This window comes from Pongo pygmaeus, chromosome 9 (assembly GCF_028885625.2).
Source record: "Pongo pygmaeus isolate AG05252 chromosome 9, NHGRI_mPonPyg2-v2.0_pri, whole genome shotgun sequence".
NCBI classification, from domain to species: Eukaryota; Metazoa; Chordata; class Mammalia; order Primates; family Hominidae; genus Pongo; species Pongo pygmaeus.
Window position 1 is genome coordinate 90,759,339 of NC_072382.2, and position 26,086 is coordinate 90,785,424.

Genomic DNA, 26,086 nt, shown 5'->3' on the forward strand with positions numbered 1-26,086 from the left:
TTGTTTTATAACTTCTTGTCTTCTTTTCATATAGCATATATGACATCACATCTTCACAGACCATCATATCTAGTAAACTGTTTATACAGATTGCCTCATTTCTCACCACACCACTGTGAGGTAGCCCATTAGTAGCATCACGTCTACTACCTCCATTCTTTAAACAGTGAAACTGAGCTCAAAGAACATTGGCCACCAAAGTCACACAGAACTTGTACGGTAGCTGAACCAAGACTTGGTCCTATGGCTCAACTCCTTAATTAAAAAACTTGTTTATACTCTTCAGTATAGTGATACCAATTAATTCAGAACACAGGAATCATTAAATGTTCTAACTGATTGAGAAAGAATATTCATAAGAATACCAGGTGCTGGCTTCCAGGGACAGAGGCTAGATGAGATCACAATTACATTTTTTCAGATAGGGATTATAAATAAAATTTAAATGCCATTAAGCTTTGGTTTCAAAAGAATGGAATGGAGGAGTGACCAAGATGACTGACTAGAAGCAACTATGGTGTGTGGCTCTCACAAAGAGAAATTGAAGGGGCAAGTAAATACAGCACCTTCAACTGAAATGAAAAGGTACTCACACTGGGACTAATCAAGGAAACAACTCAACCCAAGGAGAATGGAGAAAAGCAAGGCAGGACAACAGCCCACCTGGGAATGACACAGAGTCAAGGGAACCTCCCCGACCCAGGAAAATGATGAGTGAATGTGCAACCCCAGGAAACCATGCTTTTTCCATGGATCTTTGCAACTCTTAGGTCAGCAGATACCCTCGTGAACCCACTTCACCAGGGCCTTCAGTCTGATACACAGCTCTATGAAGTCTTAGCAGAATAGCTACTCAGGCATGCACAGAGACACAGGAGCTTTAGTAGATACTCCAGCTTTCCAGGCTTCATGGCAAAAGTAACTGCAACTCCAGCAAAGCAGGAGGTTAAACCCCCATACATACCCATAAAAAAGAGGCCGAATTCAAGGGCCTGAGCAGTGACGGTCTGCAGGCCCCACTTCCACAGCACCTCACAGGATAAGACCCACTGGCTTGGATTTCCAGCCAGGCACTGGTAGCAGTGTTGTGCCTATCTGGGAAAGAGCTCTTGGGTGGTGGTGGGGGGCAGGGAGTAGGGGGTGGAGGGGTGGGCTGCCATCTTTGCTGTTTGGCTGCCTTAGCCATTCCCACTTTTAGGCTTTGGAGAGCTCAAGATGACTAGGGGTGGAAGCAGTACCCCAGCACAGCACAGTGACCCCACAAAAATGTGGCCAGACTTCTTTATAAAGCAGATCCCCAACTGCGTTCCTCATCAATTGGGTGGAGCCTCCCAACTAGGGTTTCTGGCTACCCCCACTGGTGTTCTCTGGCTAACAGAGGTTTTAGGACACCCTGGGATGGAGCTGCCAGGAGGAGGGGCAAACCACCATCTTTGCTGTTTGGGTGACTTAGCCGTTCCAGGTTTCAGACTTCGGAGTGTCCAAGACAACCAAGGGCTGAAGTGGACCTCCACCACAACACAGTTGCTCTACAAAAACGCGGCCAGACTACTTTTTAAACTGGGTCCCTGATCCTTTTCCTCCTGTGTGGGTAAGACCTCCCAGTGGGGTCTCCAGCCACCTCCTACAGGTCTGTTCAGGCCGGCAACATGTCTATAACTCCCTTGGATGGAGGTCCCAGAGTAAGAAGCAGGCTGCATTCTTTGCTGTTTCACAGCCGTCACTGATGATTCCTCCAGGTACTGTAAAATCTGAGGCAACTAGTGATTGGAGTCGACCCTCCAGCACAACACAGCAGCCCTGCAGAAAAGTGGCTAGACTGTTTTAAAAAAAAAGAAAAGAAAAGAACAAGTTCCATTTAAAGGTCACCAACCTCAAAGATTGAAGGCAGATAAGCCCACAAAGATGAGAAAGGATCAGTACAAGAACACTGAAAACTCAAAATGCCACAGTGCCCTCTTTCCTCCAAATGACTGCATCGCCTCTCCAGCAAGGGTTCAGAACCGGGTTGAGGCTGAGATGCCTGAAATGACAGAAGTAGAATTCAGAATATGGATAGGGACAAAGTTTACTGAGCTAAAGGAGCGTGTTGTAACCCAATTCTAGGAAGCTAAAAATCACGTTAAACCATTGCAGGAACTGAGAGTAAAATAAGCCAGTTTAGAGAAGAATAGAGCTGAAAAACACTATAGCAACTTCACAATGCAATCACAAGTATTAATAGCAGTATAGAACAAGTGAAGGAAAGAATCTTAGAGCTTGAAGACTGTATTTCTCAAATAATACAGGCAGACAAGAATAGAGAAAAAAGAATGAGCAAAACCTCCAAGAAATATGTGATTATGTAAAGAGACTGAATCTATGATTGATTGGTGTACTTGAAAGAGATGGGAAGAATGGAACCAGCTTGGAAAACATATTCCAGGTTATAATCCATGAGAACTTTCCCAACATAGCTAGATAGGCCAACATTCAAATTCAGGAAATGCAGAGAACCTCAGTAAGATACTACTTGAGAAGATCATCCCCACGACACATACTAATCAGATTCTCCAAGGACAAAATGAAAGAAAAAATGTTAAAGGCAGCTAGAGGGAAAGGCCAGGTTACATACAAAGGGAAGCCCATCAGACTAACAGTGGACCTCTCAGCTGAAACCCTACAAGCCAGAAGAGATTGGGAGCCAATGTTCAACATTCTTAGAAAAAAGAAATTCCAATCCAGAATTTCATATCCGACCACATTAAGCTTTTTACATGAAGGAGAAATAAGATTCTTCCAAGACAAGAAAATGCTGAGTGAATTTGTTACCACCAGACCTGTCTTAACAAGAGTTATTGACAGAAGCACTAAATATGGACAGGAAAGACTTACCAGCCATGACAAAAACACACTGAAGTACACAGACCAGTGATACTATAAAGCAATCATATAAGTCTGCAAAATAACCAGCTAACATCATGATGACAGGATCAAATCCACAGATTTCAATTCTAATCTTATATGTAAATGGGCTATATACACCAATTAAAAGACATAGAGTGGCAAGGTGGGTAAAGAATGAGGACCTATTGATATCCTGTCTTCAAGAGACCCTTCTCATATTCAATGACACATGTAAGTCAAAATAAATAGATGAAGGAAAGCCTACCAAGCAAATAGAAAACAGAAAAATGCAGGAGTTGCAATTCTAGTTTCTGACAAAACAGACTTTAAACCAACAAAGATAAAAAAAGACAAAGAAAGTCATTACATAATGGTAAAGGATTCAATTCAACAAGAAGAGCTAACTGTCCTAAATATATATGCACATAACACAGGAGCACCCAGATTCATAAGGCAAGTTCTTAGAGACCCTCAAAGAGACTTAGACTCCCACACAATAATAGTGGTAGACTTTAACAGCCTATTGAAAACAATTAATTTTCAAGACATAAAATTAACAAAGATATTCAGGACCTAAATTGAGTACTGGATCAAATGGACCTGATAGATATCTACAAAATTCTCCACCCAGAAACAACAGAATACACATTCTTCTCGTCAGCCCATGGCACTTACTCTAAAATTGATCACATAATTGGAAGTAAAACACTCCTCAGCAAAAGCAAAAGAACTGAAATTAAAAACGTCTCTTGTACTGCCATGCAAATTCAAAATCAAGAACAAGAAATTCACTCAAAACTATGCAATTCCATGGAAATTGAATAACCTGCTCCTGAATGACTTGTGGGTATATAATGAGATAAAAGCAGGAATCAAGAAGTTCTTTGAAACTAATGAGAACAAAGATATGACATACCAGAATCTCTGGGACACAGCTAAGGCAGAATTAAAAGGGAAATTTATAGCACTAAATGCCCACATTAAAAGTTAGAAATATCTGGCCAGGTGTGGTGGCTCATGCCTGTAATCCCAGCACTTTGGGAGGCCGAGGAGGGCAGATCACAAGGTCAGGAGATCGAGACAATCCTGGTGAACACAGTGAAACCGCATCTCTACTAAAAATACAAAAAATTAGCCAGACGTGGTGGCGGGTGCCTATAGTACCAGCTACTCGGGAGGCTGAGGAAGGAGAATCGCTTGAACCCGGGAGGTGGAGATTGCAGTGAGCTGAGATCACGTCACTGCACTCCAGCCCGGACAACAGAGAGAGACTCTGTCTCAAAAAAAAAAAAAAAAAAAAAAAAAGAAAGATCTCAAGTTAACAACCTAGTATCAAAACTAAATATACTAGAGAACAAAAGCAAACAAACCCCAAAGCTAGCAGAAGACATGAAATAACCAAGACCACAGCTGAACTGAAGGTGATAGAGACATGAAAAACCCTTCAAAATATTGATGAATCCAGGAGCTGATTTTTTGAAAAAAATTAATAAAATAGAGTGCTAGCTAGACTAATAAAGAAGAAAAGAGATAAGATTCAAATAAACACAATCAGAAATGATAAGGGGGAATATTCCCACTGACCCCACAGAAATACAAACATCAGAGAATATTATAAACACCTCTATGCACGTAAACTAAAGAATCTAGAAGAAATGGAAATTAGCTGGGTGTGGTGGCAGGTGCCTGTAATCCTAGCTACTCGGGAGGCTAAAGCAGGAGAATTGCGTGAAGGAGGTTGCAGTGAGCAGAGATTGCACCTTCGCACTCTAGCCCAGGTGACAGTGCAAGACTTCATCAAAACAAAACAAAACAAAACACAGAAAAAAAAAAAGAAAAAGAAAAAGAATAAAAAGGATAAATTCCTGGAAACATACATCTTCCAAATGCTGAACCAGAAAGAAATTGAATCCCCGAACAGGCCAATCATGAGTTCTGAAACCGAGGCAGTACTAAATAGCTTGCCAACCAAAAAAAGCCAAGGACCAAATGGATTCACAGCTTAATTCTACCAGAGGTACAAAGAAGGGCTGGTACTATTTCTATTGAAACTATTTCCAAATAATTAGGAGGAGAGACTCCTTCCTAACTAAATTCTATGAGGCCAGCATCATCCCAATACCAAAACTTGGCAGAGATAGAACAACAACAACAAAAATTCAGGCCCATATCTTTGATGAACAATGATGCAAAAATCCTCAATAAAATACTGGCAAACAGAATCCAGCAGCATATTAGAAAGCTTATCCACCACAATCAAGTAGGCTTCATCCCAGGGATGCAAGATTGATTCAACATATGCAAATCAATAAATGTGATTAATCACATAGGCAGAACTAGAAACAAAACCCACATGTTTATCTCAATAAATGCAGAAAAAAGCTTTCAATAAAATTGAATATGTCTTCATTTTAAAAACTATCAATAAACTAGTTATTGAAGGAACATACCTCAAAATAGTAAGAGCCATATATGACAAACCCACAGCCAGCATCATACTGAATGGGCCAAAGCTGGAAGCAGTCCTTTTCAAAACCGACACAAAATAAGGATTCTTCTCTCATCACTCCTATTCAACATAGTATTAGAAGTGCTGGCCAGGGTAATCAGGCAAAACAAAAAAATAAAGCTCATTCGAATAAAAAGAGAGAAGGTCAAACTATCCCTGCTTGCAGATGACATGACTGTATATCTAGGAAATTCCATCGTCAAAGCCCAAAAGCTCTGTAAGCTTATAAGCAACTTTAGCAGTCTCAGGATACAAAATCAATGTGCAAAAATTGCTAGCATTCCTATACACCAACAACAGACAAGCCAAGAGCCAAGTCACAAATTGACACTCATTCACAATTACCACAAAATGAATAAAATACCTATGAATATAGCTAACTCAGGAGGTGAAAGATCTCTACAAAGAGAACTACAAACCACTGCTCTAAGAAATCAGAGATGACATATTCAAATGGAAAAACATTCCAAGCTCATGGATAGGAAGAATCAATATCATTAAAATGGTCATATTGCCCAAAGTAATTTATAGATTCAGTTCTATTCCTATTAAACTATCATTGGCATTCTTCATAGAATTTGAAAAATCTGTTTTAAAATTCATATGGATCCATAAAAGAGCCCATATAACCAAGGCAATCCTAAGCAAAAAGAACAAAGCTGGAGATATCAAACTATACTATGAGGCTACAGTAACCATAACAGCATGGTACTGGTACAAGAACAGACATTGCAGTTTATTATATATTATTGAATGACTTTGGCAACCCTACTGTGGCAAGAAACAATATTAGATTGAATACTTTCCCTTAACCCGCTTGCTTCTTTTTATTTTCTTTGTTGTGAGGGAAGAAATAGTTTTGATTGTAGTATCTTTTAATTCAGAAAAATAGACAAAAAGATCATACGCTATGCCATTCATTTAAAGACAATGGCTTGGTATGAATTTGGTGTAGCCTGTTTATGATATGCACTTCATACATTTATTTTTATAATATAGTTCACCTATATATAATAACATGAGTATTTTCCCACTTGTCAGAAACTTATAATTCTTGATGACTGCTAATGAATGGATAGCATCCCATGTTTTTGCTGAATTGTGGCTTAGTTATTCACTTCTGGTTAATGGACATCTAGTTTTTAATGTATCTGATTTATAAGTATTCTCTTTTTTTCTTTTAATTTGTGTAGCTGAAAAGCCCTGATGAAGACTTTGAAGGAAAATCTCTTTATGAAAGTTGGACTAAAAAAACTCCTTCCCCAGAGTTCAGTGGCATGCCCAGGTAAACAAATGAATGAAGTTTCCACTGAATTCAGTGTGGGATTGTTTTGAAAATAAAAGCATATTTTCTTTCAATCATTAAGTGAAAAATTAAGTTTCAAAATGGTCAAAAATCTGATAAAGGAAAAGCATTCCTTTGGTTCACAAATGAAATATTACTGTGTGTTTTGTAGTTAAATCTGCAGGACATCAAAATGTGATTTCTCTTTAGAATATGTAATATATACATATGTAACATTTCAACAGATTATGTAGATTGGTCATTTCTTATATGAAATGCATGGGATGAGAAGTGTTTTGGACTTTGGATTTTTTTAAGATTTTGGAACATTTGCATTATACTTACTGGTTGAACATCCCTAATCTGAAAATTAATAATCTTGAAATGCTTCAGTTAGCATTTCCTTTCAGTGTCATGTAGGTGCTTAAAAATTTTTGGATTTTGCAGCATTTTAAAAAATTTTCTAATCTTTAATTTTTGTGAGTACATAGTAGGTGTGTTTATTTTGGGGGTGCATGAAATGTTTTGATATAGATTTTGGATTTTTGGATTAGGGATACTCAACCAGAGATAGAGATAACGGTGAAGAGTAATTCTCCTTATTTTTCTGTCACCTCATCACCTTGTAATTATCCTTTTTCTGAATATCATATAGTTAACGAATATTTTGCTTATTGCAATAAAAATGCAAGCATCATTTCAACATTGGTTGTATCTTCACAAGCAAGGGAAGAAGAATAAATATCTCAGTACTCTGAGTTTATCGATGTCAACAGCACAAATTATTTATATTATTAAGGGCAAAATTTCCGTCCAAATTATCTGAAAAATATTTGCTTTTCGCTCTATTATGTACAACAAATAAAGATGATAAATGGAATGAAATAATCTTAAGGAAAATGTTTTCCAGCTTCAGAAACCTTTAACAAAATGTGACATAAAATAGTCATTCCTACACGAAATAGTCTCATAGAAGGAGATATTTTGTGATCAAAATTAATATTCTTTTCATGCTTTTGCTGCATGTCTAAAGCTGTATGTTTAAAATTACATTTATAATAGTAAGAATGGGGTTTCGTTTAATGGACATGTAATCTGTATTTAATGAACAAATTACTTTAAAATAATTCTGCTGTTTTATCTCTAAAAGGATAAGCAAATTGGGATCTGGAAATGATTTTGAGGTGTTCTTCCAACGACTTGGAATTGCTTCAGGCAGAGCACGGTATACTAAAAATTGGGTAAGTGAATCTCAAATTATTCAAGATTATTTATGAATATGTTTTAACTAAACAGATAATTCTGTCTCCAAAAAGTGACTCAAGCATTAGAGGAATAGAAAAATTTGAAAGCAGAGGGAGAAGTCTCAGTGGTTGATGGTATCACTATTACATAGGATAACTCCTATATCTGGTATTCCAACCCTAAATTCAAGTGTCAGTTGGTGTCAATACTCATGTCTGCAAATGTGAACTTCCGTGTACTCCCTTAAACATATTTTCTGTTTCATTTGGTGGCACTGCATTCACTCAGTCATTTAAGTTGGAAATGTAGGAATTGTCTTTGATTTCACCCTCCTTATTCAAAATTAATCAGTATCTCCCCATTATCATTCAAAATTAATCAGTGTATTTGGATTTCCATCTCTTACTGTATCTCCAATTATTAAACAAATAACAAGTCATTAAACAAATGAAAAATGGTATATATATATTAGTCTGTTTTCCTGATGCTAATAAAGACATACCCAAGACTGGGTCATTTACAAGGGAAATATGTTTAATTGACTCACAGTTTCATATGGCTGGGGAGGCCTCACAATCATGGCTGAAGGTGAATGAGGAGCAAAGTTACATCTTACATGGCAGCAGGCAAGAGAGCATATGCAGGGGAACGTCCCTTTATAAAACCGTCAGCTCACATGAGACTCATTCACTTTCACAAGAGCAGTGCAGGAAAACTTGTCCCCCATGATTCAATTTACCTCCCACCAGGTCTCTCCCATGACATGAGGGGATTATCATAATTCAAGGTGAGATTTGGGTGGGGACACAGAGTCAAATCATATCAGTATAATACGCTGTGTACGTGTAAAAGTCATGATTCCTTTTCTTTTGTTGTTGATTTTATATATATATATACGTATATATGTATATATGTATATATGTATATATGTGTATATATGTATATATATGTATATATATGTGTATATATATATATGGTTTTCATTTTCTTCAAAGTAAATTGGGTACATAGTTTATATAATGTCAAGTAGTTTTATAAGAACACTGGTTTATAATTAAAAACAGTTGTTTCTTATTTCCATTTCATATTCATACCACCTCTGATTTCTGTTCATCAGATGAGAAACCTTTGTCAACTTTTATGATATGTCTATATTTATAAGTAATATTTTAATCCTGATACTTCTTCAATTTTAAATTTTATGTTATAAAGAAAAATCATTCTCACAGTTATAAAAATGGTAAGGAAGAGTTCATTCAAAACTATTCCAATAAGAATATTACAATAATAAGAGATCGAGCTCAACTCCAAATACAGAAAAGACATTTGGCAATTTAGAGTTGACATTAAGTTTCTGTAAGCCTTTCCTCATGGGCTATTCTTCCCAGACGGAAAATCTTCAATCTCCTGTCTGTGAGGTAGGAAGTTAGGCAGAGTTATATAGGAGGTGATAGTGAGGATAAATATTAATATTTTCTACATTTTACTACGAAAAAATTACAACAAAGAAAAGTCAAATGACCATCTAAAGTTTTTGGTAGTAAGTCCTGAAGCCTAGATTCAAACCCTGGCAGGGTAATTCCAGAATCCCAGTCTCTTCAACACATCAGTACATAAAATGTCCTTTTATATTAATAATAAAAAATATGCATCTTAAGATGATCAAAAGTGATAAACCAGCAATTCACAATTTGAAAAGTCCTTCCTTCTACCTATACTTTTGGTTTTCCTGACACCTGTCTGGGCCTCCCTTCTCTCTCCTTCGTGAGATTTTGGATCCACTACTGCACCCCTCACCACTCAAACTCTCCAGCCTTCAGCACACTGCTTGTCAGACAATCATCTATCCGTGGAATTTTAGTGATTAAACAATTTAGTGTCTTCTCCTATATAATATTGTGTAATACTTATTTACTTGCCTTTAACAATTCATCTTCTTATTTTTACCTAAATGCAAGATTGTCTTGTCTTTTTTTTTTTAGATTCTTAAAACATGAATCTAAGAATGCAATCTTCTGCATTCTTAGAGGCAAGCCAGTTTGGTCCCTTTCAAATAATTTTTAAATAATATTTTTTATATCATATACACATATTTTAATTGGTACAAGCCTGGAGTGTGTTTACGTATCATAATATTAGCCGTTTAGGATGTAGCTTATTGAGATGCTTAAGTACTTGCCTTGATCCATCACTGACCAATCTTACTAATACTAATAGTAAATATGGTGCTAATCATTTTTTTTGTAAGCTATCCTATAAGAGATATGTTTTGTTATTTTTTCTGTAGGAAACAAACAAATTCAGCAGCTATCCACTGTATCACAGTGTCTATGAAACATATGAGTTGGTGGAAAAGTTTTATGATCCAGTGTTTAAATATCACCGCACTGTGGCCCAGGTTCGAGGAGGGATGGTGTTTGAGCTAGCCAATTCCATAGTGCTCCCTTTTGATTGTCGAGATTATGCTGTAGTTTTAAGAAAGTATGCTGACAAAATCTACAATATTTCTATGAAACATCCACAGGAAATGAAGACATACAGTGTATCATTTGGTATGTTACCCTTCCTTTTTCAAATTCCTCATCTGTATGGTTCTGTTAATCTCCCAAATATAATGGGCTATCTTAGGTCATTTATTATTTATTGCTATTTCAAGTGATCCAATATTCTGTTTATGTCTATAGATGTATTTTCCATTTTATGGATGCTCACATCTTATCATACAAAAATATAAATACCTTGTAAAACACAAAAGATGATGGCTTCTATATTGTTCCTTTTCTTGAACTATAAAACAGTGCCATTAGAAATTATGTTCTTTAAGCATTTGATGATCCCAATTTCTATTTCAGATTCACTTTTTTCTGCAGTAAAAAATTTTACAGAAATTGCTTCCAAGTTCAGTGAGAGACTCCAGGACTTTGACAAAAGCAAGTATGTTCTACATATATGTGCATATGTGTATATGTGTGTGTGTATATATATATATATATATATTTAAAAGTAAACTAACATCACTGTTGCTGAACTAGCTTTGGAAATTTCTTGCTGTTTTCTTTTTTTTTAATTTGTTTTACTTTAAGTTCCTGGATACATGGTCAGAATGTGCAGGTTTGTTACATAGGTATACAAGTGTCATTTCCTGCTGTTTTCTGTCTTTCCACTCTAGCACATCCTATGTAGGGCTGCCCTATCTCAAAAGACATACTTTCGACATTCTGAGTGGCAATTGTGCTGCTCAGAAATGTCAGTCCCTCCCTCCTGCCATTTGATCGGTTACAAAATACTCTGCTTAACATTGAAAGTCCTCTACTGTGTGACCCCAGCTGTTTCCAGTTTTATTTCTTGCTTTTTTAGTATCTGTACATCATAACTCAGCCAGACTATTTATTTTTCAAAGCATGATTTCTTTCTGCCTCTTTTGTTTTTGTCATTACCTCCACATAGAGCTCCTTATTTCCACTTCCATCTGGCAAAATTCTGTTTATCCAGAATAGCAAATATTGTGAAGCTATTACTTTTGGAAATGTTAAACATTTAGGATTAATTCTGTGTAAGATTACACAAGTACAACACAATTTGGACAAAATTTTAAGATGGAAGGAAAAATACTGGGTGAGAATACTAAGGTAATTTTTTTAAAGTATAATTTTGAGGGCACAGATCTGTGTATTAAATATAGTATCATGATATAAATATCAAATCCCCAGGAGCTGATGTAAGGACACATAAAAAGATTAGAGTAGATGATGTAGAAATAGGCTCGGTGATATACAAGGAACTATTAGTAATAAACGATACAGCAAAAATTAATGGGGAAAGATTACTCAACCATAATATTTATAAACTATGTTAGTACCTGCTATAAAAGTAAATTCAAAATCGCACTTCACATTGTATGCTAACGTAAACAACAGGTGTAAAGAATTATTTAGTAAAAATGGAAATTTCTTGAAAGATGCCAAGTTTAGAAGCAATGGGGAAATGATGCAATCAGATTTGAGACCATTTAAAATGGTTCAGAATATGAAAATTAATATTCACAAGAAAAATTAAGAAAGTTGAAAACTTATTTTCTAGCAAAAATGGAGAGTAATGTTTACATTATAAAAATATATTTTGAAAATTAATTTCAACAGTCCAAAAGAACCAACTGAAAATATCGGTAAGAAACAAGACAAATAATTATAAAAATGTTGTCAAAGATACACCTGTAAAGAAACATAGCAAAATATTGCAGTTCACTAATGCATAATTCAGAAATACAAATGAAAGTAATGTGACGTTATTTTTATAACACATTAATAACAATTTAAACCTTGGTTGTGCCCATTGCTGTAGCTGGTACACTGAAGCATATGCTCTCCATGCTTTCCTGATAGCATTATGAATTATTTTAGCCTTTTTGAAAAAGATAGATACATATTGCTAATGTGTTCAAGAGCGGTCACAGAGTCCTGTGCTTTGACATAGTATTTCCATTTCTTGGATTATTTCTTAGGAAAAAGTCCCAATTTTGGAAAAGAAAGGCTGCCTGGAGAAAGATTTGAAGTATGCAATTATAATAGCAAGTAATTCAAAATAACCTAATGCCTAAGAGAAGAGAAATTACTAAAAAATTTGATATTCACCAATTTGAACATTTTATAATCCTTACAATGCATTATTAGAAATACAACATAATAGAAGATACTTAGAATAAAATATGAAGTAAACAAAAAGGTTGTAAAATTGTAAATATAATTTGATTAATTTTTATTTAACAAATACAGGAAAAACTTAAAGGGAATTAATGAATTATCAAAATAATTGTGCTATCCTCAGGGAATATTGGAAGCATTGTTTTCCTATTCTTTTCAATTCTTTATAATTTTAAATGTGGGTAAAAAAGTCGATAATGAGCAATACATTTTAAGGAGATCCCAAACACCATGTATTCTATAAAACTGGTTTTCTTTTTGTATTTAAAAGAAAAAATGTTTTCTCCCTCTGACAAAATGCCTCATGGTTTGAATTGTGGTTTGTTTAGGACACTTATTGTTTAGCATACTCAGCTTCCCCTTCCTTTAGTATTTCTATATTTGTTTTATTTTCTCTACGTGATAGTAAAGACCCACTCTCTTCCCTATATGATATTTACAAATTCTGAAACACCTGAGCAGTGCTTTGCACATAATAATAGCAAATTCTGACTAAGTAAATTAAACTGAATGTTGAATTTCTCAACCAAAACTTTGAAATCTAAGGAAGAGACATGACTTTATCCTGCTTTTCTTGTATCACTTCTTGCCCCATCAAAGAATATAAGACGTTAACACAGGATACAGAGAAAGAGAAGTTCGTGTGTGTGTGTGCGAGTGTGCGCGCGCATTCACGTGTGTGTAGCTACATGAGTTTTTGTACTTGTGGCAAGGCTTTGTGGATTTCATTCCGAAACCCATAGCATCTTATTGAAATTATCCTTCATTCGATTGTCTCAACTGTTTATCGGAGTTGCTAACAGGTATTCTGTGTTTCATTTACCTTCATACTATCACAGAATCTGAATTCATGGTGCCAAATACATAAATGTTAAAAATAGGTCAAGTCCAAATTATGGGAGTTTAAGTTGTTCCTATTTTCCTTTTGTCGGCAAGATGCAGTTGAAAGAACAATATCGATCTCCTATTTCACTCTAAAACTTTCTAGTGTGAATTTGGGCAAGTTATTTAACTAATGATCCTTTGTTATCTTATCTACAAAATGGGGCTGTTACCCTACCCAATTGCAGAATTGCTCTGAAAATTAAAAATCACATTTTGTATAAACCTTCAGAACAGTAATTGGCACATAGGAAATGATCACTAAATGCTAACTGTTAGTAAAACTAAATTATGAAAAGCAAGAAGTAAATTAATGAATAAGATGATTCATGCTTTCTTATTGTAATGATTTTTCTGAGTTAATTAAATTGTGAAATAATTGGTATATAATCAGAAACTCATTGTTGAAGTATTCAGAGCTTGCTGATAAACTTTCAATTATATTGAATCATTCTTATTATAATAACAACCCCAACACTCGTTTTAGAATGTAAGTTCTGTGAAAGCAAGGAATGTTTGATAAATAGGAGGTATCCAAATATTGTTGAAAGACTGAAGTAATCACCATCTCTTGTGTTCATAATAGGTTTAGCTTTAAAAATAAAAGGAATATTGTTAGCTATCACTTGGTAAATATCTATAATTTGCCAGGCATCTTACTAAACATTAGCAAGTCATCTTATTTTATCTTATTTTAATATTGATATTACTTCAGTGAGTAGATTACTAGGATACCTAAGGTGAAAAAAATCTTACCTATATTTGTATACCTGGGTTGATCAGTTAATTATTATGCCAATGTAAATAAAAATCACTATTATTTTTTCCATTTGCACATAAAACTGTTTCTGTCCTTTTATAAGCCTGAGCAGTATAGTATTTTATAGGATTTTAAAAATGTCATAGCTATGTATGTTATTGTTCTTAATTTGCGTATTACAGAATGTTAAAATTTACGATTCACATTTGAACAACAGTGATTTGAACTGCACAGGTCCACTTATATATGAATTTTTTTCAGTTAATACAGTGAGCCCTCTCTATCCATAGATTTCACATTAGCAAGCAAATGCAGATGGAAAATTCAGTATTATTCACTGTAATCCCAGGTACTCAGGAAGCTGAGGCAGAAGAATTGCTTGAGCTCAGGAGTTTGAGGCTATACTGAGCTATGATTAAGCCACTGCACTCCAGCCTGGGCAACAGAGAAAGACTCCATCTTTTAAGATAACAAAATAAAATACAGTATTGAAGGACTAAAACCCACATATATGGAGGGCCGACTATTCTTGTTATTTTTAAATATGGAAAACTTTTTATTTTGCCAAATTAAATCTTTTATTTTCAAGCTTACATTTGAAAATATTAGCATTGCATACAGAAAATGATTTCATTAAAAATATCTAAAAGTAAGATGGACATAAATCTAGAACAAAAGTATTTTAAGTGAGTAAATTCAATTATGTGGAAAAAATCTCAACAATCATCTTTCTTTTATCTTTGATATATTAGAATTTTTATCACAGAATGATGCTCGCTCTACAAGCTCGAATCTGAGAACCTCAGATGTAGCTAATGAGAAACTAATGAAAAATATAAAGTAAGAGAATTATAGAAACTTAAAAAAAAACTGTTACATTCCATTTGGACTACTAGCCATGTGTTCCATAAACATTTTCTATTTTATATAATTGCCTATCTCATTGTCTTAACAATATGAAGACTAAGATGTGAAAGGGGGATTAAGCATGTGGTAAGATTTATATTGGGGGCAGCTAACCCAAGGGAGATCAGATGTGGCTTCAGATTCCACATACACAGCTACATTTCCTCATTGAGGCAGACCAAGTTAATCCAGAAAGTCATATCAGGCTCCAAGAATGCTGTACTTAAACCATTCTGAAAATCACTTGAAATGATATAATTTTAAGTAACTTTTAGACTTAAATCCGGATCATTATACCGAGAGATCAATTTAATTTGTTTGGTAGTTTGTGCATTTTCACCCTGTTAATTCCACAGAGGACTTGTCATTTACATTAGGTATATCTCCTAATGCTATTCTTCCCCCCTCACCCCACCCCACGACAGGCCCTGGTGTGTAATGTTCCCTACCCTGTGTCCAAGTGTTCTCATTGTTCAGCTCCAACTTATGAGTGAGGTAACGGGTGCAGCACACCAACATGGCACATGTATACATGTGTAACAAACCTGCATGTTGTGCACATGTACCCTCAAACTTAAAGTATAATAATAAAAAAAAATTCCACAGAGGAGGAGGGCTGACTTTTCATATACATGTGTCTTCCTCGCAGGACTTGAGTATGCACAAATTTTGGTGTAGAGGGTGGTCCTGAAACCAATCTCCAGAGATAACTAAATTCAGTTTTGTCCTGAAATTTTTATTTTCTGGGTAGAAACATATTTTCATGAAATTATAATTATATTCATTTTCTTTCTCAGCCCAATATTATTAAGAATGATGAATGATCAACTCATGTTTCTGGAAAGAGCATTTATTGATCCATTAGGGTTACCAGACAGGCCTTTTTATAGGTAAGAAAAGAAAATATGACTCCTTTCTGTAATATCACTTTTTCTTCTAATTATTTTTATTTTTTTCACTGTGGAAAAAATATTGTAGTTGATTTCTTGCAAGCAAATAGAAAATTTCAAAATATATGTAGTAAGTGATAGTTATATTGTTTCTTCATATAATGTAATATGATTTTTGCATATCTTTATTTGGAGTATCTTTGTTCTGATTATAAAAGAATATAAATTTATTTTAGAAAATATAAAATATCCAGAAAGCCATGACAGAAAATAAAAATCTCCCCAATTTTATCAGAAAAATATAAAATCATTGTTATATTCTTGTGTGTATAATTTTAGCTCCTTTTCTATTTTAAATATATATTTACTTATGTATACAGACAACCCAAACATCTCTCTCTATATAATGTATATAATAAATGTATATTTATTTATTCTTTTCCCTAACGTTGATATTTAGATATTTTATTTCCTCCTAAATCCTGACAGTTGGATTTTTTTCTGCCAAACATTGACTGTCCCCAGGCTGATCTTCTAACTATTGCAGAATGAGATAGATCATTGGACAGCCAGAAATGGCCCTTTCTTTCTAGGGATTATCAAAGGGTCGGGCTTGGGAGTAAGAGCATCTTCCAAGCAGGTTGACTGGATCAGAACACCAATGGCAGCATGTTTTTATCCATCCCCCACCCCCTTTTTTTTTTCTAAGAGACAGGGTCCCACTCTGTCTCCCAGGCTAGAGTTCAGTTGTGCAACTGTAACTCACTGCGGCCTCAGACTTTTGGGCTCAACCAATCTTCCTGCAGCAGCCTCCCAGGAAGCTAGGACTACCGTCACATGCCACCATGCCCAGCTAATATTTGTACTTCCATTTGTAGCGACAGGGTGTCCCTATGTTGCCCCGGCTCGTCTAGAACTCCTGGCCTCAAGCAATCCTCCCACCTTGGCCTCCCTAATATATGGGATTACAGGCATGAGCTACTGCTTCTGGCCTTATTTACATCTTTACTATGGAGTTTGTCCTTCTCTTCTGTGGGCTATTACATGAACTGTCTTAGCCAATTCTATAAAACATTTTCTGCCTTGGTCACATGGAACATTATAAAATTGTTTTTGATGATTCTTCAAACTCTATATTAAGTATTCTAACATGGTAGTGTGACTTTTTTAAAAAAGACAAAAAAAAAACACAATAGAGGGTTGGCTGATCACAAACAAGACTGTAATGATTACAATTGTGCTATAATGTAGGGGGTAGCATGATATATTAAAAAAACAGCAGTTACTTGTCATGTGCCTTGAGACAAATCATTCAGTTACTTGATCTCTCAGACCTCAGTTTCCTCTTCTGTGAAATACTAATATCAACTGTGTAGAGTTTATTTCTAAACATCAGAAAAATTGTAAGTAAACATTAAATACCAAGAATGATTGCTGTGGTTACTATCATCATTGTTAGTTTTGTGGCACTGAACCACTTTAATTTATTTGTTTGAAATAAAAATATAATTAATTACTATAGATTTCGTATAATAGTCTTCAGAGATGATTGAACTTGGAAGTTCACTTGACAAGTGGCTTGTTCAAATTGTTATGGGAATATGCAATCCAGGAATTGCAGAGTGCTCTTGTGTTTCTCTTGTATATCATTTGGGCACCTAATAAACAGCAAACGATTTTATCAACAGGCATGTCATCTATGCTCCAAGCAGCCACAACAAGTATGCAGGGGAGTCATTCCCAGGAATTTATGATGCTCTGTTTGATATTGAAAGCAAAGTGGACCCTTCCAAGGCCTGGGGAGAAGTGAAGAGACAGATTTCTGTTGCAGCCTTCACAGTGCAGGCAGCTGCAGAGACTTTGAGTGAAGTAGCCTAAGAGGATTCTTTAGAGAATCTGTATTGAATATGTGTGGTTTGACACCCATAAAGAATCATAATGGGTATATTGATAAATTTTAAAATTGGTATATTTGAAATAAAGTTGAATATTATATATAGTTATGTGAGTGTTTATATATGTGTGTGTTTATATTGTTTATCTTCTCCCTATGGATTAAAAATAAATTAAATTTCATAATTATAAGAGGTTATTCTGAAGTGGAAAAATTTAACTCAGTATTAAATCTAAGGAGAATGGCCTAATATAGTAACACTCTCATCTGGCATTATCAGGGAATCAAGTCTAATCTAATAATGTCACTTCACACAGAAGAAAACATCAGTATGTCAGAGAGCACACTGGGGAATATGCACAAGACTATCCCAAGCCAGAGGCCTCACGGCCTGCCTGGCCATCCTGGGCTGAGAGGATCACTATCTCAGCACACTATTTGGGAAATGGATCAAATCACACTTTTAGTAAATGTTATCACTCTATAGCATAAGAAATAATTATTTTTTATTTATATAAAAGGCTATAGTATAACATATATGTATAGTAATTAAATGAACATTTGTGAACCTAATAGCCATATGATGAAAATAACATTTCTAATATCTTTGGATGCCCCATGTACTAATGACAGTTATGCTTTTGCATTTTCTTGAATTTTATGTTTATTTATCTTTCCTCTGTCATTATTTATAATTTTATCACACATGGCTGTATCCTTTACATGTTTTGGTATTATGTATTTTTGAACTTTTTATAAAGACAATCATACCATGTGTAATTTTCAGGGACTCGATTTTTTTCATTGACTTTTAAGGGTTCAAATATATTATCACTGTGGCTGTAGTTTGCCATATTTTGCTGATATAGAGCATTCATTCACATGAGGGTAAGATTCAGGGTCCATCAAGACAGAGAAAACATACAGTAATGTGAATAGGGAAAGTTAATATAAAGAATTAGTAATTGTTACAGCATTGGAACAATGAAATATTGTCTAGTAATATGTAAAGAGAAGTCTCAAGAATATGTGATGAGCAGATATAAGGAATTGCTCTTGTCTCCATGGTGAATTTGGAGCAGCCCATGAAGAGTCCCCTCACATTGTGGTCTCGTTCAATGTTAAGAAGTCGCTGTAGTGTTGCCCTTGAAGAATCTGCTTCAAATCGACACTTCAGAACTCCCCAGAAACTTGTCTTCTGGGCCACTGTGTAAAGCTGTTTATGAAGAAATGTCAAGCCAGAGGGGCTCTACTACAAATTTGGCAAGGACAGTTTCAGGAGAAGCTCTTGGCCGCTGGGTTCTCCTGGCCACCATGAACTTCATGAAGTGGGTGCCATAGCAGCAGCCTGAACTACAGAATCTGGGCACTGGTGTAGCTCTGTATGCCCTCCGTGTCAGATGCTGGAGATGTCATTTGCATTGCCGGAGTTTGCCAAGGGTGCACACAGAAAGCAGATTGGAAAGCACCTTCTTGGAACATCTCTCCAATGCCTTCTACTCACAAAGTTTAACATCATAACACATGACAAAGAAGAACTATTTAATGGGCCCAGATCTATTTATGAAGACAATCAAGAGTGAGTTTGGAGTGGATAACCCAAATTTGGATAACTGGTGAATAATAAAATGTATTTATTCATTTTCTGCTAGTGTATATTTGGAATGTTTTCTATATTTTGCTTCTGTGAACATGTACCCTAATGCAAATATTCAAAAGATTCTCTTTCCTGACAGTATCTACCTATAGGTTGAATGTCTGTGTTGTAAAGTGTGTGCATCTTCAATTTTACAATGCCGAGCTGTTTCAAAGTGATTTTATTTATTTGTATTCCCACTGGCAAAGTAATCATGTTATTCAAGATAAAAAACAAGTACGGAAGATTGTGGCATGTTAAAGAAATACAAATAACTCAGTGTTTCTAGAATCCAAGGGATTTGTGGGAAGAACAATCCATACATTGATAACCAAATACATCATATAGGGTGTAGAAGACATCTAGAGGAGTGTAACTCCATTCCTGTAGTTTATCAAAAGCCCATAATAAGTTTAAGCAGGATAGGGATATGGGCATATTTGCATTTCAGAAAGCGTTCTGGCCTAGATGGGTTAGAAGGGCATCAACCCGGCAAAAGATAAGAACTTTTTTTTTTTTTTTTTAAATACAGGGTCTCACTCTGTCATCCAGGCTGGAGTCAGTGGCACAATCCCAGCTCAATGTAACCTCTGCTTCCTGGGCTCAGGCAACCCTTCAGCATCAGACTCCCAAGTAGCTGAGATTACAGGTGTGCACCACCATGCCTGGCTAATTTTTGTATTTTTTGTAGAGATGGGATTTTACCATGTATCCCAGGCTGGTCAAGAACTCTCCGGCTCAAGGTATCAACCTTCCTTGGCCTCCCAAAGTGGTGGGATTACAGGCAAGAGCCACCATGCCAGGTCCTAAAATCTTTTCTCATGACAACAGTTGCCAAGTAGACTTTATCCCCAGAAAAGATAAGACTACCCTCATCCTTCAGGTCATCTCTTCTAGGAATACTTCCAGAATGACTGCCCCTTCCCTTATATTCCTTACTAGACCATAAGCTCCTTAGAGACTGAGTCTTGTTTTTTATTTTGGCTTCAATCTCTATTAGTATGGAGAGTCCATAGATAGCACTCATTTTGTGAGTAATCCGAGTAGCGTGCATATGAGACTTTCTGAGACATTCTGTGCTTTGAAAATAAAAGCTGCACTGCACACTAGGATTTCCACAATGCCTTTATTACAGGGTTTGGCTGAGCATACTAACAGGCTTTTTGTCATGTCAATGTTAGAGAGTTGTACAATATTGTAGATGTAGGATAAGGTGAATATAATTATTCTAAAAAAATGGATCAAAACCTACATAATACTTGAAAGTTTTGTCAACTTTCAGTCAGTTCTGCAAGCATGCAATAAGCAATAAGCATCCCCCCAAAATATTATATGTAATTCGGTGGCTTAGGAGCATGCTTTGGCAACATATTTAATGTCACTGTCATTCATAAGAGGTAGTGCAATGATAGGAACACAATTGTTTTTGTTTTTGTTTTTGTTTCTGTTTTGAGACAGGGACTCACTCTGTCACCCAGGCTGGAGTGCATTGGTGTGATCTCGGCTCACTGCAACCTCTGCCTCCTGGGTTCAAGTGATTCTCCTGCCTCAGCCTCCTGAGTAGCGGGAATTACAGGCACCCGCCGCCATGCCCAACTAATTTTTTTGTATTTTTAGTAGAGGCGGGGTTTCACTAGGTTGGCCAGGCTGATCTCAAACTCCTGACCTCAGGTGATCCACCTGCCTCCACCTCTCGAAGCGCTGGGATTACAGGTGAGAGCCACCTCTCCTGACCAGGAACAGAGTTTTTAGAGACAGACTGCCTGGGGTCCAACCCTAGTTCTCCCACTTACTTACAGTATGGCTATGGGCAAATTATTAAAGCTTTCTGTTATTAAGAAAGTCAGTGGTAGCTTGATGGAAATAGCATTGAATCTATAAATTACTTTGGGTAGTATGAATATTTTCACGATATTGAGCCTTCCTATCCATGAGCATGGGATGCTTTTCCATTTGTTTGTATCCTCTCTTATTTCCTTGAGCAGTGGTTTGTAGTTTCCCTTGAAGAGGTCCTTCGCATCCCCTGTAAGTTGCATTCCCAGGTATTTTATTCTCTTTGTAGCAATTGTAAATGGGAGTTTACTCATGATTTGGCTCTCTGTCTATTATTGGTGTATAGGAATGTTTGTGATTTTTGCACATTGATTTTGTATCCTCAGACTTTGCTGAAGTTGCTTATCAGCTTAAGGAGATTTTGGGCTGAGACAATGGGGTTTTCTAACTATACGATCATGTCATCTGCAAACAGGGACTATTTTACTTCCTGTCTTCCTATTTGAATGTCCTTTATTTCTTTCTTTTGTCTGATTGCCCTGGCCAGAACTTCCAATACTATGATGAATTGGAGTGGTGAGAGAGGGCATCCTTGTGCCGGTTTTCAAAGAGAATGCTTCAAGTTTTGCCCATTCAGTATGATATTGTCTGTGGGTTTGTCATAAATAGCTCTTATTATTTTGAGAAACCTTCCATCAATACCTAGTTTATTGGGTGTTTTTAGCATGAAGGGTGTTGAATTTTATCAAAAGCCTTTTCTGCATCTATTGAGATAATCAGATAATTTTTGTCATTGGTTCTGTTTATGTGATATATCATATTTATTGATTTGCATGTGTTGAAACAGCCTTGGATCCCAGGGATGAAGCCAACTTGATCACGGTGGATAAGCCTTTTAATGTGCTGCTGGATTTGGTTTGCCAGTATTTTATTGAGGATTTTCGCATCGATGTTCATCAGGGATATTGGCCTGAAATTTTCTTTCTTTGTTGTGTATCTGCCAGGTTTTGGTATCAGGATGATGTTGGCCTCATAAAATGAGTTAGGGGGGAGTCCCTCTTTTTCTGTTGTTTGGAATAGTTTTAGAAGGAATGATACCAACTCCTCTTTCTACCTCTGGTAGAATTCGGATGTGAATCTATCTGGTCCTGGGCTTTTTTTGGTTGGTAGGCTATTCATTACTGCCTCAATTTCAGAACTTTTTATTGGTCTATTCAGGGATTCCACTTCTTCCTGGTTTAGTCTTGAGAGGGTGTATGTGTCCAGGAATTTATCAATTTCTTCTAGATTTTCTAGTTTATTTGTGTAGAGGTGTTTACAGTATTCTCTGATGGTAGTTTGTATTTCTGTGCCATCAGTGGTGATATCCCCTTTATCATTTTTTATTGCATCTATTTGATTCTTCTCTCTTTTCTTCTTTATTAGTCTGGCTAGCAGTCTATTTACTTTGTTAATCTTTTCAGAAAACAGCTCTTGGATTTATTGATTTTTTGAAGAGTTTTTCATGTCTCTATCTCCTTCAGTTCTCCTCTGATCTTAGTTATTTCTTGTCTTCTGCTAGATTTTGAATTTGTTTGCTCTTTCTTCTCTAGGTCTTTTAATTGTGATGTTAGGGTATTGATCAATTTTAGATCTTTTCTGCTTTCTCATATGGCCAATTAGGGCTATAAATTTCCCTCTAAACACTGCTTTAGCTGTGTCCCAGAGATTCTGGTACATTGTGTCTTTGTTCTCATTGGTTTCAAAGAACTTATTTATTTCTGTCTTAATTTTGTTATTTACCCAGTAGTCATTGAGGAGCAGGTTGTTCAGTTTCTATGTAGTTGTGCAGTTTTGAGTGAGTTTCTTAATCCTAAGTTCTAATTTGATTGCCTTGTGGTCTGAGACACAGTTTGTCATGATTTCCATTCTTTTGCATTTGCTCAGGAGTGTTTTACTTCCAATTATGTGGTCAATTTTGGAATAAGTGCAATGCAGTACTGAGAAGAATGTATATTCTGTTGATTTGGGGTGGAGAGTTCTGTAGATGTCTTTTAGGTCCACTTGGTCCAGAATTGATTTCAAGTCCTGAATATCCTTGTTAATTTTCTGTCTCACTGATCTGTCTAATACTGACAGTGGGATGTTAAAGTCTTCCATTATTTTTGTGTGGGAATCTAAGTCTCTTTTTTGGGTCTCTAAGAACTTGTTTTATGAATCTGGGTTGTCCTGTATTGGGTGCATATATATTTAGGATAGTTAGCTCTTCATGTTGCATTGATCCCTTTATCATTACGTAATGCCCTTATTTGTCTTTTTTGATCTTGTTAGTTTAAACTCTGTTTTATCAGAGGCTAGGATTGCAACCCCTGCTATTTTTTCGCTTTCCATTTGCTTGGTAAATCTTTCTCCATCCCTTTATTTGGAGCCTGTGTGTGTCTTTACACTTGAGATGGGTTTCCTGAATACAGCACACCAATGAGTCTTGACTCTTTATCCAGGTTGCCAGTCTGTGTCTTTTAACTGGGGCATTCACATTTAAAGTTAATATTGTTATGTGTGAATTTGATCCTGTCATTATAATGCTAGCTAGTTATTTTGCCCATTAGTTGATGCAGTTTCTTCATATTGTTGATGGTCTTTACAATTTGGCATGTTTTTGCAGTGGCTGACCCTGATTTTTCCTTTCCATATTTAGTGCTTCCTTCAGGAGCTCTTGAAAGGCAGACCACGTAGTGACAAAATCCCTCAGCATTTGCTTGTCTGTAAAGGATTTTATTTCTCCTTCACTTATGAAGCTCGGTTGGCCGGATATGAAATTCTCAGTTGAAAATTCTTTTCTTTAAGATTATTGAATATTGGCCCCCACTCTCTTCTGGCTTTCAGGGTTTCTGCAGAGAGATCCACTGTTAGTCTGATAGGCTTCCTTTGTGGGTAACCCAACCTTTCTTTCTGCTGCCCTTAACATTTTTTTCCTTCATTTCAACCTTGGTGAATCTGATGATTATGTGTCTTGGGTTTGCCCTTCTCAAGGAGCATCTTTGTGTTATTCTCTGTATTTCCTGAATTTGAATGTTGGCCTGTCTTGCTAGGTTGGGGAAGTTCTCTTGAATAATGTCCTGAAGTGTGTTTTCCAACTTGCTTATATTCTCCCCATTACTTTCAGGTACACCAATCAAACATAGGTTTGGTCTTTTCACATAGTCCCATATTTATTGGAGGCTTTGTTCATTCCCTTTTATTCTTTTTTTCTCTAATCTTGTCTTCACACTTTATATCATTATGTTGATCTTCAGTCTCTGATATCCTTTCTTCCGCTTGATTGATTCAGCTATTGATACTTGTGAATGCTTCATGAAGTTCTCGTGCTGTGTATTCAGCTACATCAGGTCATTTATGTTCTTCTCTAAACTGCTTATTCTAGATGGCAGTTCCTCAAACCTTTTATCAAAGTTCTTAGCTTCCTTGCATTGGGTTAGAACATGCTCCTTTAACTCAGAAGAGTTTGTTATTACCCACCTTCTGAAGCCTACTTCTGTCAATTCTTCAAATTCATTCTCCATCCAGTTTTGTTCCCTTGCTGGTGAGGAGTTGTGATTCTTTGAAGGAGAAGAGGCATTCTGGTTTTTGGAATTCTCAGCCTGTTTGAACTGGTTTGAACCTTTGGTCTTTGATGTTGGTGACCTTCGGATGGGGTTTTTTCATGGTCGTCCATTTTGTTGATGTTGATACTATTGCGTTCTGTTTGTTAGTTTTCCTTCTAACAGCCAGGACCCTCTTCTATAGGTCTGCTGGAAAATGCATACTTTTTCCCCTTAGAAATAAAAATTATGCAAGTTAGGGCACGGTGACTCACACCTGTAATCTCAGCACTTTGGGAGGCTGAGGCAGGAGGATCACTTGAATTCAGTAGTTCAAGAGTAGCCTGGCTAAGAGGATGAAACTCCATCTCTACTAAAAATACAAAAATTAGCCAGGTGTGGTGGGACAGGTTTGTAATCCTAGCTACTTGAGAGAGGCTGAGACAGGAGAATCACTTGAATCTGGGAGGTGGAGGTTGCAGTGAGCTGATATCCTGCCAGTGTACTCCAGCATGGGCAACAGAACAAAACTCTGTCTCAAAAAAACGAAAACAAAACAAAACAAAAAACCCATAAGATGAATTAATTTAAATATTTCTAGGCTTATGTGCTTTCCAAGCAGGTCACCTAGATGTGCCAAGTTGATAAAAGTTATGTAATTAATTTCGGTTTCCTTTTCGGGTATAATATCTATCATTGCTTTGAAATATGTAAACTTACATGATTTTTATTTCCATTTTTTCCTTCCTTGTGTATGAAAATTGTGGATTTCCGGAAGGAAAGTTCTAGATATCATGCAGTTCAATCTATGGCATGATGTTTAAACTTAATTGGAAATCTGTGTTGTAGAATGTGTAAAGTGCTATGATGTTTGGAACTTTAAGTTGTAGCCTTGGTCATTAAAGTGCTCAATAGCAATTCAGAAATTTGTCATGGTTGTGGAAAGGTGACATTGGTGACCACACTGAATACCAGGAGTGAGAGGGTTTTCTGCACTCTGCACTACAAGTAAGAATTTTTATTATTTCTAGTTATTTACTTTAAAACTGTAATTTATCAGATGGCAGCAGTAGTCATTTTAACTTGGAGTTTACGTATTTCCAAATGTGGATGACCTTTGAAGAGTAAATCTGACATGATTGTGGAATATATTGCTCTTC

The 26,086-nt window shown here is 36.0% G+C and overlaps 1 protein-coding gene across 5 annotated transcripts in view; it reads left to right on the forward strand.

Annotated features, from left to right (window-relative positions):
• FOLH1 (folate hydrolase 1) overlaps nt 1–19,613 on the forward strand; it is a 64,916-nt gene extending 45,303 nt beyond the window's left edge. For 3 of the 5 annotated variants that reach the window (XM_054438942.2, XM_054438944.2, XM_063671317.1), the window contains 6 exons: nt 6,589–6,680; nt 7,831–7,921; nt 10,213–10,477; nt 10,778–10,859; nt 15,971–16,063; nt 17,752–18,040. In XM_054438942.2, coding sequence (XP_054294917.2) covers nt 6,589–6,680; nt 7,831–7,921; nt 10,213–10,477; nt 10,778–10,859; nt 15,971–16,063; nt 17,752–17,941 — 813 coding nt within the window. In that variant the 3' untranslated portion in view covers nt 17,942–18,040. Of the gene's footprint in view, nt 1–6,588; nt 6,681–7,830; nt 7,922–10,212; nt 10,478–10,777; nt 10,860–15,970; nt 16,064–17,751 lie in introns of all 5 variants that reach the window. The other 2 variants (XM_054438940.2, XM_054438941.2) reach the window with 2 other exon arrangements.
• The last annotated feature ends 6,473 nt before the right edge of the window (nt 19,614–26,086 follow it).